The sequence below is a fragment of the Sorex araneus genome, chromosome X, assembly GCF_027595985.1.
Source record: "Sorex araneus isolate mSorAra2 chromosome X, mSorAra2.pri, whole genome shotgun sequence".
Classification (NCBI taxonomy): domain Eukaryota; kingdom Metazoa; phylum Chordata; class Mammalia; order Eulipotyphla; family Soricidae; genus Sorex; species Sorex araneus.
In genome coordinates, this window is record NC_073313.1 from 156,491,363 (window position 1) to 156,507,837 (window position 16,475).

The 16,475-nt window shown below is 56.1% G+C and overlaps 1 protein-coding gene across 1 annotated transcript in view; it reads left to right on the forward strand.

Annotated features, from left to right (window-relative positions):
• Positions 1 to 3,012: 3,012 nt before the first annotated feature.
• Positions 3,013 to 16,475, forward strand: part of SLCO2B1 (solute carrier organic anion transporter family member 2B1) — a 45,026-nt gene continuing 31,563 nt past the window's right edge. Inside the window, exon 1 of the mRNA XM_004620664.2 lies at positions 3,013 to 3,649. Coding sequence (XP_004620721.1) covers positions 3,634 to 3,649 — 16 coding nt within the window. The 5' untranslated portion in view covers positions 3,013 to 3,633. The remainder of the gene's footprint in view (positions 3,650 to 16,475) is intronic.

Here is a 16,475-nt window from a genome sequence, read left to right on the forward strand (position 1 = left end):
TCTGGCTGCCCCCTGGGGAGATCTCATTGCAGGATTAGCCCTGGAGCATGTGAAGTCTTGTTTGCCCGACTCCCGGAAATCCCAGGTCGCTGACATTTGCTCCCCAGCTCCCAGATGAACTAAGGTGATAAATAAAGACTTCTGTGCCTGTGGGCGCTGTCTGTTCCATACTCTGGAGTGCACTGAGCTTCATTTAGGTGTTTGATGAGATGAACTTGGTAGCTGCGCTGGTCCCAGCCTGTGCCCAGACCCAGGCATGGACAGAACTTCTTCAGCTTTGGGGGGCCTAGAGAGGACAACTGAGCTTTCAGGGAGTCTAAAAGGTTTAGACCCACCTCCCAACCCCCAATCTGCACCTGTTGTCTGGAGTCTGGAGAGCTGCCCCCACCCAGACACCCCCAACTCTGTGACACACATGTTCACATGGGTTTAATGTTGCTGCTGGAAGGTGCCACCTTACCCCAGGTGACTCACACTTGAGTTTGGTTTAATTAGCATCAATTTCAGCGTGTGTTGAAGATGGCTGGAGAGGGGTCAAGGCACTTGCCTTGCATGTAACCAATCCTGGGGGTTTAATCCCGACCCCACACAATCCCCCAAGCATTGCTGGTAGTCCACGGAACGTGAACAACACCACAGTGTATTGCTGTTCCTCCTGAGCACTGTTTACCCAGCAGACAGACAGACAACACACATCCATGGCATTCCTGCATAAATAAGGGCCTAGAGACATAGACTCAATTGGGGTTTCTCAAACAGAATCTTGCTGTCACTGCAACCTGAGGCCTTTCCCAGTTCATGCTCTGCTAATCACGTTTCTTATTCCTCCAATTCATTCCTTCTGCAACGAGTCTGCATGAAGAAGTCTCTGATGTACCCAGAACATCTGTGATTATTTCCAAAGCTCTTTGCGTTCTCGAGATCCGGAGCAGCCGCGCATGACACGGCCCCTCTGCTCCTTAAAGACTATGATCCGGGAGGTCTACTAACCCATTTTGGCCCCCAGAGACTTATAGAAAAGCATCTAGACTGTGAGCTGAGCTACAACCCCATGCCGCCCGGGGAGGGAGATGGATCTTCTCTCCCAACGTTTTCTTTCTACAGGGAAGATAGCAGTGGCAGCAGCAGCAGCGCCCATGTGGCGTCCACCATTTTCTAGGACTCACAACCTAGAGGTACTAGCTTGTAGTGATGTGGCACGCAAGAGATCATGGGATGGGGGTGTTACCAGCACGCCCTCCGCCCAGATGAGATCCGGAGCAGCCGCGCACAACACGGCCCCTCTGCTCCTTAAAGACTATGATCCGGGAGGTCTACTGACCCATTTTGGCACCCAGAGACTTATAGAAATGCATCTAGACTATAAACTAAGCTAAAACAACAGAAATCCAAAACCATGCAGCCACTGTCGAGGCTGCGCAAGCTCCTATAATCTTCATTCTCAGCAATGGAAAACAAACTGTCAAGTGATTCCTTTTCAGCAGGTTTGGTTGTTGGGGGAAAATTCCAAATAATAATAGTCAGTTCTCTGTTGAAATAGTGAATGTATCCAAAGTATAGAGAGAATAAAGTGAAGATCATTGGCCACTCAGGTGCAGGGGGGTGGGGGGTTGGGAGGGGCTATACTGGGGTTCTTGGTGGGGGAACAGGTACACTAGTAAAGGGATGGGGGTTTGATCATTATATGACTGAGACTTAAACCTGAAATCTTTGTAACTTTTGTCACAGTGATTCAATAAAATAAAATTTAAAAAAAAAAAAAAAAAGCTCTTTGCGTTCTACTAGAACCTTCATATCGATCCTGGGGGCTCAGCAGGGTACGTGAATAGTTCCCTCGTTGCATGCTGAAAGGGAGACCCTCCCAGCCCCTCAGCTCTGGTCCATAAAATAACCTTATTCCTGGAATGGGGTCAGAAAGATTTCAATTGCCTATATTTGGGGAGACCTAGAGGTCTTCTTCAGAAGGGGTGACATGGCCTGGGAGAAGGGAAAAGTCTGGTTTTAGCCTCCAAGGTTGATGGCCTGGCTTCCCCACCTACTGACTAGAAACCCCCTGGCCTGTGGTTGAGACATTTGCCCCATCTGCAAAATGGGTGAGTAAGTACCTGGTCCTCGAGGTCAGGAGGAGGCACCTCTGGGTGACCGTGCAGGTAAGAGAGAGCAAGTGTCCGAGGGAGAGAGACCAGCACAGAACCATCTCTTTATATGTGGTGTATAAAGAAACATCACAGGGAAATAACAAGTACCCAAAGGCAAGAGAATCAAAGAATATGAGAACTGGTCCCCAGTAGGAAGTGCATCGGGAGTGGGGGACAGAACAGGGAAGAGAACACTGCATGTGGTGGAGGGAAGTAGTCAGTCGGGGGGTTGTTGAAAGGGGGTGAAGAGTCATGCGTGAAACCCTATCGTAAGAGCACCACAACCCCAGCACCCCAAACTTATTTTTAAAAGTGCCTGCTACAGAGGCAACCAGAGAGACCGGTGGAGGGAAGTGGACACGGTGAAGGGGCGGGTGTTGGAACATCGTACGCCTGAAACCTAAGCCTGAACAACTTTGTCATTCATGATGACTAAATTTAAAAAATAAAAAAAAGAGAGAGCAGGTCACCAGTTTTGTTTTTCTTCTTGCAGTCTTTGAACTTGACTTTTTTTTTTTTTTTTACTGTTACTGAGTTTCCTGGCCAATCAGCATGCAAGAATCCTGTCCCTTCCCAACGGATGGGGGAATCTGATGTGCAGGATCTCGTCTAAAATCTTGTCCAAAATCACCTGACAAGCATGCGGCAGGCCTGAGGGAAGGCCCAGCTCGGTCTGGTTCCTCGCTCTTCATTCTGGAAAACTCTGAAAACCTCTCATTTGCCCTCTGCTGGCACCACCTGTGAGTTGGCTGCCCTTGATGGAGCTGCAGCCACAAGCCACACCCCCAGGGCAGGCTGGACACTGGAGGGCATAGGGGAAGAGCGGCCCTCGCCGCTCGGGGTCCTAGGAGCTCATCCAGGAGGTGAGAATTAAGAGAGGAGGTGAGGGAGTAAGAGTAGCAAGAGACAGGGGCTTCAGTGGAGGAAGACAGCAGAGTAACAAGCTCATGAGAGTGACCGATATTCAAGGACAGGAATTCGAGATTGGTGGGGAGGGGGCTCAGATAGAAAAGTGGGTCCCAGAGGGGGAAGCCAAAGGGGTCAGATGAGTTGAGCCAGGGGCCCAGGGAAGCTCCCCCAACACCCTCTGTCACCCTGCTCCCTCCGCAGCCAAAAGAGTAGGAGAAAGTGTCCAAGAGCTGCCAGGGGGCGGGGATCAGCAGGGGGGCGGCCCGCCTGTGGCCACTTCCCACACAAGGGTTGGATGTGAGCAGACCCAGCCTCCCATGCAGACCACAGCACCCGGGGCGGAGAGCAGAGGGATTCTGAGAAGGCACAGCCGTGCACTTGCAGGGCAGGGTTGAGTGCCGCAGACGTCCCAGCCCGGACCTGGAAGCGGTGGCTGTGGGCCAGAGGCCTGGGTGTCTCCCATTGTTGGCACGTCCTGCCGGGGCTCCCACCCTGCTGTCTCCGGTGACGGCGCACCCCTTCTCCCTGGCCAAGCCCAGATCCTGAGCCCGGAGTCAGGACTGGAACACACTGCACCCCGGAAACCATGGGGCCTCGGATAGGTAAGTCCAGATGACGCGGGGGGGGGGCAGCAGGAGGCTGCTGGGGGGACTCGCAGGCCCCTCTGCGGGGCCAGGCACGTGGCTGCACCTAGTGAGGACGTGCAGAGCGAAAGGAGGGTGACCGCGGCCAGGAAGGGACGCTGTTTACTCAGCTGAGGCAGGGATCCAGGTGACCTCTCTGATGAGCCACAGAACAAGGCCAGAGGGAAGGGAGGGCTGACCGCACACCCCACACTCAGCCCTGGCCCCCCTCTCGGAAGGAGAAGCAGAGAAAGAGATGGGAGCGGGGGCCAGAGCAAAGGCTGAGAGGACAGGCGGACGGGGAGAACGCTGCGTGGGTGTCCCGGGTAGAGAGACAGACAGCCGGACAATCTGACAGGTGGAGATGAAAGAGAAACTGATGCAGAGACTGTGCCGGGGCTGTGGGGGGGAACTGCGGGAGATGTGTGAGAATCTCCAGATGCTAACCCTGGTTTAGCAGGAGCACCGAGTGGGGAGAGCGGCAGAGGGGCCGGTTCCGGGCACACGCCCCAGCTCTGCACCCAGCACTTAATGTGCAAGGAGGCAGCTGAGGCAGACAGCCCAGGTCCTAGCTGACTGTCCCCTCGGGGTGCCCCTCCCGAGTCCGACTTACTCAGGGGAGCATCAGGCCCCCACCCAGGGCTTCTGGGGCTGGCTGGCCTCAGCAGGGGGCAAGCAAGGCAGGAAGGAGGGTGGCGGCAGAGGCTTCCTCTGGGGGCCCCCACAGGAGAGATGACAATGGAATCAGATTTGGGGTGAGCTCATCTGGAGACAGGCCATTGACAACTGAAATTTCCCACGGGCCTGGTCAAGTTCCAGGTGAGGTGAGCCAGGGGGTGACCTAGGTGGGGAGGACCTAGAGTTTCAGGTTGTCCACCCCCACCCCACCCCGCACCCCCTGCTCCTGTGCCTCCACTGTTGGTCTGGCCCGGGCAGGATTCATCTCTGGGATGTTCTCTAGCTGCCCCTCCCTGCACAAGCACACACGGAGATTCCAGTGTCTTTGTTTGGTGTTGGTCTGGGGCCACACCTGGAGATGCTCAGGGGATACTCCTGACTCTGCACTCAGAAATCACTCCCGGCAAAGCTCGGGACCTTATGGGATGTCAAGGACTGAACCCAGATAGGCCGCGTGCAAAACAAATGCCCTACCCACTGTACTATTGTTCTGACCCACCCAGAGTTCTGCTTTGCTTTGTTTTATTTTGTTCTGGGGCCACACCCAGCGCTGATCACCACACACCAGCTTACTCCTGGCTCTGCACACAGGCATCACTCCTGGCTGTGCTCGGAGGACCGTATGGGATGCCAGGGTTTGAGCCTGGGCCAGCCATGCGCAAGTACTCCCCCTGTACTATAGCTCCAGCCCCCGATTCCAGCATCGTAACTGCCATCTGGCTTCCTAAGCCCCCTCTGAGCTGTGGCCAGCACCCCCCACCCGTGCTCTTTTTTCTGCTCAGGGGGCACTCGGGGGGCAGGGGGGAGTGGGAGGGCATGGAGAGAGCCTAGAGCCTGTGAAGAAACGGGGCTGGGTGTTCCAGCCAAGGACAGACTCGCCGCCAGCCCCTGCCTCGGAGAGAGTACCTTCTCCTGTGGTGAGGGGGTCCCACAGGCGCTCCCCCTCTTCTGATTCAGAGAAGCCCTTCCTGCCCGACTTTGCCTGCCTCCCACCTCCCCCAGGATGCCCTCTGAGGGAGAGGTCCTCTCTCTCCCCTCTAGCTCCTCTCTTCGCCTCGGCCCTTCCCCGGTCCTGGCCGGTGTCTCGATCCCTGGCAGACAGGACCCGGCAGCCCTCGGTTCCAGTCTCCGCACTGAGTCCAGGCTGGAGGATGCAGAGAGGCTCTCCCCAGTCCTGTGGAGACCCAGGCACAGAGAGGGGGTGACCTGCCTGAGGGCACCCAGTCAGTGAGCAAGAGCAGAGGGGAGCCGGAGACGGGGCGGCCTGATGTCATGTTCAACGCCCTCGCCCTCTTAGTCCTTTCACCTCACCTTCTCACCTCACGCCTGGTCCCCTCACCCTGCCCACCTCTCCCTGCTCATCTCACCCTGCCTGCCTTACCCTGCTTACCTCAACCTGCCCGGCTCCCTCTTCTCCCCTCCCCCTGCCCACCTTACCTGGCCCACCTCACCCTGCTCACCTCACCCTGCTCATCTCACCCTGCTCATCTCACCCTGCTTACTTCACCCTCTTCCCCTCACCCTGCCCGCCTCACCCTGCTCACCTCACCCTCCTCCCCTCACCCTGCTCACCTCACTCTCTTCCCCTCACCCTGCCCACCTCACCCTGCTCACCTCACCCTCCTCCCCTCACCCTGCCCACCTCATCTTCACCCTACCCACCTCACCCTACCTGCCTCATCTTCACCCTGCCCACCTCACCCTGCTCACCTCATCTTCACCCTGCTCACCTCACCTCTGCACCCCTTACCCTGCTTGCCTCATCCTGCTCCTCCCAAACTGCTCCCTCCATGCTGCTCCGTCACCCTCCTCTTCCTCACCCTGCTTCACCTCACCCTCCTCCCCTCACCCTGCTCCCCCTTCACCCCCTGGCCCTCTGGGCTTCCTCTGCCCTCCCAGGCTCCTACACGGTTCCCTGAGGTCAGTGAGAAGGGCGGATGGGGCACATTCTTTCCTCTCAGGCTGCGCCTTGCCTGCTCCACCGGATCTTAGGGCTGGGGCGGCAGAAGGGGGTGGCCTGGACCCCCCGCTCAGTGCTGGTCTGTTCCATCAGTGTGCAGGCAATGGCCAAGATGGCCACAGAGTCCCTTTCTGCACTGACCAGCACCTACTCTGTCTCAGGAGGGGGCAGCGGAGCAGAGGCCTCTGGGAAGCAGAGGTGGGGGCAGGGAAAGCATCTCTGGGCTCACCTGCCCGCCCCCGCCCCCACATTCCTTCCTTCCTGGAGCCTGTTTCGAAAGCAGCTCTTTCAAGAGTGCTCTCCTCTTAAGGGGATGGCACGGGTGCGCCAGGGCCTTCGGGAGTAAGTGACAGTCAGCTGCTAGGGGTAGGGGGAGTGGCTGGCCTGGCCCCACCTTCTCCCCTCTGGGGCCCTCCCTCAGGGCTCAGCATCCCTCAAGCCCGTGTTATATTCTGGACAATCCTGAGCCCAGACGGGGTGGCCAAGGCTAGAAGCAGGAACAGAAAGTCCAAACTCAGGGTCTCTGACCCTGCTTGGAAACCACCACAGTGCCGGGCCCTTCCCCCACCCTCACGGGCCTTCCAGAGCCTACAGCTGGGAGCTGGGCAACAGCTGGACCTCAAGCAGGCCACGGTTCTTCCAGCACATTCCCACAAGGGGCCTGCAAGAGGAATTTCCCCCAAAGGACAGCCAAGGCCAACTCCCACACCCACCCCACACCCCCTGCCCCCTACCCCCTCCTATGGTCTTGAACTCATCTCCTAGTCCCTGCCCAGGCTGGACTGGGAACTGCAGCACTCCCCCCACCCCCAGCTGCCCTCACCCTAGGCAGACCCCCTGCAGCCCTCACCCCAGACCCCTCCCAAGCACCCCCTTAGCTTCTGCCTAGTTCTCAGATCATCTGCTGGGGTTCTTTTTTTTGCAGGGGGGAAGCGCTTTTTTTGGGCGGAGGGTCACACTCGGCAATGCTCAGGGCTTAGTCCTGGTTCTGCACTCAGGAGTCACCTCTGGTGGTATTCAGGGGACCATATGGGATGCCGGGGTCAAACCCGGGTCAGCCGCACGCGAGGCAAATGCCTGACCCGTTGTACTACTTCTCTGGCCCCAATGGCTGGGGTCCTTGCAAGCTGGGTCAGGCCTAAAGAGATGCGAAACTGTTTGCTGGGGAGAAAGGGCTGCACCCGCCGCTAGAACAGTGTCTGCAGGACAGAGAAGGAAGCTGGAACCTGAGGGCCGGCTCGGGATGGGGGGGCTTCCCTGGCCATGGTGGCTGAGGCAGGACCTCTGCTACAGTGCGGTGGGAGTGAGGGTCCCCAGCACGGGGAGGAAGATGACTCCCCACTCGAACCCTAGAGCTGCCATTTCCCCACCCACGCCCACCCCAGGCCTCTCTCCTTCCTACCAAAGAGAACCGAGGCTGAAGCAGCCGCTCTGGGGCACACTGCAACGAGCAGCAAACCAAAGACTGGAATACAGTCTACACTGCAGAGGGGCCCCGGGTCAGGGTCCCCGTCCACTGCAGAGGGACCAGGGGGTGAGGGTCCTGTCTACACTGCAGAGGGACCAGCGGGTCAGGGTCCTGTATACACTGCAGAGGCCAGAGGGTCAGAGTCCTGTCTACACTGCAGAGGCCAGAGGGTCAGGGTCCTGTCTCCACTGCAGAGGGACCAGCGGGTCAGGGTCCTGTCTACACTGCAGGGAGAGTCAACGGGTCAGGGTCCCCGTCTCCACTGTGGGGAGAATCAGTGGGTCCCGGTTCCCGCGACCATCAGGATGTGGAACGGTCTGTCTCAGCTGCTCCCTACCCATCCCAGCCTGGCCCTGCAAATAAGAGAGCGTCCCTGGGACCCGGGGGAGGCCTGAGTCTGTCTCACTGGGAGCCGGAGTGGGGGTGCAGGAACCGGGCAGGGACAGACAGGGAGCTCTAGTGGGGCAGGAGGTGGGGGCGGGGGGTGGGGGAGCACCAGGCTGGCTGGGATGACCCGCCCCACCCGGGCACCTCCCCGTGCTTTGCCCGTCCTTGGAGCTGCCTCTCCTACACTCTTCCTGGCTGTGACTCTCGAGTGCCGGAGTCTGGGGAGTTTCCAGAGCCACCTTGGCCCCTTTGTGACATGCTTCCCCCCCTCCCCCGGTCTCTGACAGAGTTCTGAGAACTCTTTTCTTCTGGCTGGACGTGGCGCGGGGGCGCCCCACTCATGCGGGCACATATGCCCAGGGCGGCTTCTCAGCACGGCTGCCCAGACTCCTTTGGCATCTCCTCAGAGGGCCCCCTCACCCCGGAACTCACCCAGCCAAGGCTAACCCACCTCCCAGCGGGCAGGTCACTGCCCTCCCTCTGCTCCCAATTTCCAGGACTTACCCTGCTTCAGCCCAGGACAGTCCGCATCGGCCCCTGCCCTGGACTTGGCCTGGCTCCTTAGCACTCCACCTGGTGCCCAGTTGCCCTGTTCCCTGAGCAGAACCTGCGTGTTCCGCCTTCCTTGGCCTGGTGTTCCTTCCTCCGGGAAGCCTTCCAGAATCTGCCCGTCCAGACAAGAGCCTGTCTGCAGTTTCTAGTCTGTTTCTAGCACATCAGCCCACTCAAAGCACGTGTCCTTATGAGCTGATGCTAAGAGTTTACCCTTCCCCCTACCCCCCACAAGACACACACACTGGGGTAGGGACTAATTGACTGGCTGCCCAGGGTCCTCAGCAACATACTTTGGGGCATTACCAGTTGTGTGTGTGTGTGTGTGTGTGTGTGTGTGTGTGTGGCAGAGGGTGGGAAAGGGAGGGAACGGGGACCACACACATCTTTATGGTCTTTTCTCTCACTCTCAGTGACTCCCAGCCCTGGGTCCTGTCCAGTGTGGAGAAGGGGGAGGCTCATGTCCAGGTGAGAGGGTCAGCGACACAGATCACAGAGAGACTTTGAGAGGACAGGTTGCCTCAGGCGGGCTGGGCCGTGGGTCAGCTGAGGTCCCAGCAGGAATGTGGACTCAGTGTTGCCACACTGGCTAATCTCTTCAGAAAAAAAAAAAAATGATCTCAAGTTTTGTTTTTATCTGAAATTTCCTGATTTTTAAATGCTGGCAACTAACTTAAAAATACTCAGCAAGGGGAAGGGGTCGGGAGCAAGAGCACAATGGATAGAGCATTGGCCTTGCACACAGCTGACGTCTCACAGGCCTTCCCTGGCATCTCCCCTGAGTGCCCTATTTGAACCCTGGAGTTTGAACCCTGGCACGCCTTCTCGATCCCCAGCATGCCTTGAGCCCCCGCCAGGAGCCATCCCTGAGTGCAGAGCCAGGAGTAGGCCCTGAGCACCTTCAGATGTGGCCCCCCAAACAAAAACAAACAAATGAAACATGCGCAGCATGCCAGCACTCTAACACACTTCTCTCTCCCGGTATCAGGGTCAGCTGTGGCCCCAGGTGGGCCTCCATTGCAGTGAACACCTCTAGCCCCCCCCCCCCAACTCACCTGGCACTGCACAGACAGGGAAACTGCCCATTCCCCTTCCTTTGGGGTAACCTCTGCCTCCCTGCTCTCCCTGCTGCTTCCTCCAGAGCCTCCTGGCCAGGAATGTGCGTGTGTGTGTGTGTAGGGGGGGGGAGATGAGGTGCTGTTCTCTGACTCAGAAAAGTTCTTCAGAAAGAGCAAGACCTTAGAACGCCCAATGGTGGGGACGGAGCAGGAAGAGGGGACAAGAGACAGCTGAGGAGAGTGCCCAGAGGCACCCCAAAATGGTGCCTGGAATTGTGGGCTGAGTGTCCCAGGCACGGAGCAGAGGTTGTAGTGGGCCTGGTTGGCAGGCGGGAGGAGACACCTTGGGGAGTGTGGAAAGGGGCCACCACACGGCTCCTACAGGGAGTTTCAGGACTGAGAAAGGGCAGGAAGCTCTGGACCCCGCAAGGCTGGAGACGTCCTGAGGGGTGTCTGTTGTCCACAGGCCCAGCAGCTGGACCGAGACGAGATCTGCTCTGTGCACTCAGGACTGAGGGGACATGGGGGAACAGGGTTGCCCCAAGCCAAACTCAGCCCTCCTGAGAACGTGAGAGTTAACCCTAGGCTTCTCAGCCCGTGTTTCTTCCTGTGGACCAGGAATCAAAACCAAGGCCCAGATCTTTAAACTGTAAGGGTGTTTGTATGCAGAATATATGTGGCTATATATCCTGAAGTAAAAATGGACAAGTGGGATTTCTAGTGTGTGCGAAGGGGCTGGGGGCAGCCAGGAGAGAGAAAGGGGAAGGTTTCGCCTAACAGAGAGGGAAAAATTTTGTCTCTGCCCCGAGCGAGAGGCGAAAGATGAGTTCCTCAGAAATTCTTCACTGAGAAACCCCTGGAGGACCCCCTCAAATGTCATTCCTCTAAGTCACTAAACAGGGGTGGAGCAGCTGAGAGTCTATTCCTTAGGGTAAAAGGCAGCTTAGAGAGCAATGACCTCCCTTCCGGTGAGGGGGAAAAAAGGGACAAAGGGCTGAGAGGAGCAGAATCTCCTCAACCTCTGACCTCAAGGATCTTCCTGAGCTCAAATGCTCAGACTTCTTTCACTACAGGCATCCATTGACCTTTGAGGCAGCACTGACTGGGCCAGGCCTGTCTGAACTGGTAGAGATTTCTCTTACCAAGGTCTCAGTCTGCCCCCAGGTCAGGCCTCTCTTCAGGGTTCCTTCCTGCAGGGCTGAAGGTGAAGGGCTCCATGCCCAGCTTCCCTCCTGCTGCTCACCGATTTCCCTAAATTCTCAGATTCTACAAGGAGCCAAGCAAGCCTGAAGACAGACAGATTGTGGACAGCAGGACAGACAGCTGACAGAAAGACAGAGGCTGACAGGATGGCAGGACAGACAGCTGACAGAGAAACTGAGGCTGACAGGATGGCAAGACAGACAGCTGACAGAAAGACAGAGACGGACAGAATGACAGGACGGACAGACAACTGACAGAAAGACAGGCTGGAATGGCAAGACAGAGAGAAGACAGAAAGACAGAGGCTGCCAGATGGCTGCCGCTGCCAGCTTCCCCCAGGGGTTATTGACACAGTCTGACAAAGTCCATTGTCTTGCCACAACAAGTTCTCAAAGTTTTGGCCCAGCTCCAAAGCAAGGAGGGAGGAAAGGTCAATATTTATCGAGAATTTGCTCTTTGAGATCCAGTTCTTCAGTTCGAGAGTAACGGGAAAGGAGCCTGGCTAGCATTGGGTAAGACTCATGACAGGCCTCGGGGCCAAGGTTTGTTGGTAGAAACAGGAAGGGGAGGATTTGTGGGTGTGGTCGGAAGAGAATCGGAGAATCTGAGGTGCACTTTCTGCCGATGGTCTTTCTGGAAGTCTGTCAGTCCTCAGGCAGTTCCTGCAGTGAGTACTTAGGCCATTCACTGGGGCTGGTTCATCTAGGAAGATTCAGAAGGGAAATGGCTAATTAAGGTCAAGTCAAGCTAACACAGACAGTAAGGCATGGGTTCAAGCTTTGAATGTCAAGACTCTGTGTGTGTGTGTGTGTGTGTGTGTGTGTGTGTGTGTGTGTGTGTGTGTGTGTGTGTGTGTGGTGGGGGAAAAGGATTGGGGATTTCAGGAGGGGGCTCTGGCTCTCAGTGGGTGCTTTCTATGCTAGGAAGTCAGGGACCCCCTACCCATGCGTTGTGGATGATGCAAAGGAGCCATTATCAGTGTGATTGCAAAAGCAGATGGGATTTGCAGCTGGGCAATTGTCACTAACAGGAGAGGGGCTGGAGCAGTCACACAGCAGGTAGGGCACTTGCCTGGCATTCAGCCAATCTGGGTTCGTTCCCCCCAATCCCATATGGTCGCCCTGATCACCACCTGAAGTAATTCCTGAGTGAAGAGCCAGGAGTAAGCTCTGAGCATTGCTGGGTGTGGTCCAAAAATAACCCAAAAATTATAAAAAGGGAGAAAGAGAGAAAGAGCAAAGGCATACCATTAACCTGGAAGAAGCAGGTATCTATCAGAGAAAATGGACTTTGATGGCCTCTGAGGTGCTTAGAGATTAACGGAAGAGTCCAGTCAGAGGCTCATGTCCTGGAGCATGTGACTTGTGTGTGGGACTTGTGTGTGGGACTTGTATGTACTTGTATAAACTCCTGGCACCTGAGCACCACTGGCTATGGCTCTAGCACGGCCTGAGGTAGATCCACAAATAACTTAAAAAAAAGACGGGGGCAAGGAGGGAGAAAGGAGGAAGGAGAAGTAGGAGGAAGGAATGAGGAGGAGGAGGAAGGAATGAGGAGGAGGAGGAAGGAAGGGGAGGAGGGAGGAAGGAGGAGCCGTGCTCCAGAAACCCCGCCCAGCACCAGTGCAGTGAGGGCTGCAAGCCCAGCAGACCCCAAAGGCGTCCTCTGAAGTGGGGTTTGGGCCCACTGACCTGCTGCACAGAGAAGCTTCCTGAAACTGAGAGGAACCAGACACTCTGTCAGAAGGACACACAGTCCCCTGGTGAGCCTGACCCACGTGTGACGGGCGTACAGGCATGCAGCAGCCCCGCCCGCCCGCTTCGACCATCAGGACACACTGGTCTCCCTGCGGCCCCCAGCATGGCTGCCCACCGGGAAAGAAGGGGCTGGGGTTGTGGCTAATGCCCGCCCCTCACCCCCACAAACCCCCTGGTCTGGCCCAGGTGGGTCCCCAACTGTCGCCTTGAGAAAGCTTATTTTCCAGGGGAGGACAACCAGGCCTCAGGACCTGCCTCGGGAGGGAAGTTGTGTCCCCAGGAGGTCAGCACTGGTTCTCGGGAGATGAGGGTCAGTGTGAAAATGCAGCTTGATTCCGGTGCTAGCAACCTAAGATGGGGGTTTGTCTCTCAAAACCACCTTACTCCCAGGTCAGAACTGCGGACTCCAGAGACAAGGGCGGTTTAGCAAGAATGGAACCTGTTAGTGGGTGAGGGGGCGGGGGGGGGGGGCTCCCTTCTCTCTAGTCCGCTGGCATCAGTGGTTTAATGAATCCTGGGGGGTGGCCAATCTGTTCCTTGCAGGACTCTGAGATCTCATGACCAACTAAGTGGCTCCCTCCGGGCTACAGGACAAACCTCCTGGGGTTTGCTCCCTGCCTCCATCCCTAACTGGACCTGGTTTAGCATCAAACACACAATACCTGAGACTGTCCCTAGAACTGGGATCGGCTGGGGTGCCTGGCCAAGAGAATGAGGGGATCTAAGTCACATGTCTGTGGGGAATGAGCTGCCGCCCCAGAGGCTTCTGGCTCACAAGGCTTTGCCGCCTCATCAGAGTCCTCGGCCACTGAAAAGCTTGGGGGGATGGACCCTGCCATGTGCTGGCCCACCGTGGCTCTCAGAGCTGGGGGCAGGCGGGGGCAGTGCTTCCCTCTTGCACCCAGAGCCTTAGCGGGCTTTCTCCCTCCCAGATGGCCAGCAGAGCTGTGTCTTGAGAGATAAGCGACTGTGTGAGACCCTGGGTTCCATCACCCCACAGGAAACATGGGCCAGAGAGACAGAGTGAGACCCCTAGCATCCCGTACGGTCCCCAGAGTCCACCAGGAGTAGTTTCCCAACATCAACAAGGTGTGGCCTGGAAACCAAAAATACATAAATAAATGAATCTTGGGGAAAATTCCAGAAAGAGCCTTGGGAGAGGAGGCTGAGATGGAAGCTTCAGGAAGGCCTAGGACAGAGGTTCCCAAGCGCGCCCTGGAAACCTACCTCCTTTGAGTGAACAGACAGGAAGTGCCCCCAGAGGCACCCAAGGCTACTACTGCACGCCCCCCTCCCCGGTCGCTTCAGTGCCCCCCACCCCCAGGGAAACATGAGGCTAGAGGTCAGGCTGCAGGGGCCACACTGGGCCAGGGGAGAGGAGAGACAAAGGGAACTACAGCAGAGGCAGGGGGAGCCCCAGGGGTGCCCAGGATCTGGCCTGAGGCTCAAGGCTGGACTTGCCCCCCAGCTGGGTCCTGAGTGGGCAGGAGCTTCTGAGCCGGTTCCCTGGCCTTCCCTCCCCTCTCCCTTCCCCATCCCCTGGGTCTCTCCCAAAGCTGGTCAGGGAACTCTGGCTTCCCAGGCCCAGCTCCAGCCCCGTCATTGGGCAGGTCTGCCCACCCCCCCCACGGTGCACAGACACTGCTGCTTCCAGCTGGCATGGCGGCTTCTGGGGGCGATGCTTCTTCCCTCTGTCAGGGCAGTGTGGGAGCATGGAGTGAGGTGAAGGTTGATGTTTGGGCTTGAATGCCTGCAGCAGCGTTAGCCAGGAGACCCGGTTCCTCTCTCGGCTGAGGTGTCCCGTCAGGGGCAAAAATGAGGCACGGAGCTGTGGAGAGGCTTCACATGTAAGCTCAGAGGTGGAGGTGGCAGGTACGTGACAGGCCTCAGCTGTGAAGAAGCCAGGGCTCAGGAGGAGATAGCAGTCTCCTGGGGGCCAGTCACTTTGAACTCCTTCATCTCCTCTTCTTCAAAGTGACCTCCATAGAGTCACTACCCTACCCCCCAACTCTGCACCCCTTATCTCTCCCTGTCAGGTGTCACTTTTGTTTCAAAACCTCCTGGTTTCCTCTGAGTGTTTATGGCCCCCCACGGGACTCCTCCCCAGTCATACGCACTTCCATTTCCTCAAGTACCTTGGGTTATTTGAACAGGTTTCTTCACCCCAAATAAGATGTGCAAATGACCCATAAGAACATGGAAACATGCTCAGCATCATTAGTCATTAGGGAAGTGAAAATCAAAAGCCACAAGAAAGCATTCCTTTGCCCTCTTGGGATGGCTATAATCAAAAGACAGTGTTAGTGAAAGTGTGGAGAAATTGGAACCAGCATACATGGCTGGCAGGTGTGCAAAATAGTGCACTGCTTGGGAGACCAAACCCCTCCTCCAGCCCCCACAAGGCATAGTTACTTTGGAAAACAGTTTTGCAGCTACCTAAAAAGTAACAAATATTGGCTCTACGCACAAGAGAATTGGGGGCACAGAAATTCATACACGAATGAATGTTCATAATGCCATAAACAACGTAAATACACACCAACTAACAAAATGCAATGCATCTATATAGTTATATAGTAGAGTACTATTCACCCATAAAGTGAATAGTAGTAAGTAAGAAAGTAAGAAAGAAGTAAACATACTTCTGCTGTTCTATTACCTGAGAGCACGTGTACTAACTTATCAACATCATGCTAGAGGCCAGGGAGGTAATTCAGTGGTAGAGAACTTGCCTTGCATGTATGAAGCCCTGGTTCAAACCCCAGAACCACATACATACCCATGACAACCACAATTATGTCTATGAAAGAAACCGGATACAGGGGCGGGAGCAATAGTCCAGTGGTTCAGGCCTTTGCCTTGCACATGAAGGACCCAGGTTTAATCACCCACATCCCATATGTTCCCCTGAGCATCATTTGAAGTAATTCCTGAGTGCAGAGCCAGGAGTCACCCCTGACCCCTGAGCATCACTGGGTGTGACCCAATAACTACCCCCTGCCCCGCCAAAAGAAAGAAGCCAAAAGACCACATCCTATAGAATTCCTCTTGAGAATTCATATGGAAATACAGATGCTCTCCTTGGGCCCGTGCCTGGGGAGGTCAGGACTGATAACCTTGCGAGAGTTCCTGCACAGCGTGGGCACTCACATCCTGCCAATCTTGCCAACGCAGCTGTCAGGCTGACCCTGAGACCCTGGTCTACCCAGCATGGCACCTGGTTCCTATCACCCAGGTTTAGGCAGTGGAGGCTTTAAAGCCTCAGGCAAGGTTATGTTCTCCGAGAGGAAGAGAGGAGTCAGCCCCAACTCCATCTGGGTCCTCTGTTCTAGTCCTTCATTGCAGAAATGAATTTTAGGAGAAGACAGAGACAGAAGCATCATCGTTTGATGAAGAGACACTTTATTTACTCATTCCAAGGAGAGTGTGCGTGGGCGTCTCCAGAGAGGAGAGCTGAGCCCTAAACGTAAAAGAATTGCTGCATCCTTCAAAGAAAGCTGCCAACGCCTTTAGGCTTTAGGCAACTGATTATACAGGTTGTCCTCCCAGGCTGCCTTCCCTGGGGCTAAGGGCCAGTGCCTGTGAGTCTTGAGGAACAGGGCTGTTAGTTGTGGAGATTTCTTCTTCCCTCAGTCTTATCAGGGCATCGAGGCTGTCCATCTCCAAGCGAATGCAGCCTGCATCCCGGACTGGCAGCAGGCTGATTCCTTTCAGAACAGATCTTGTCTTTCCAAACATCTCT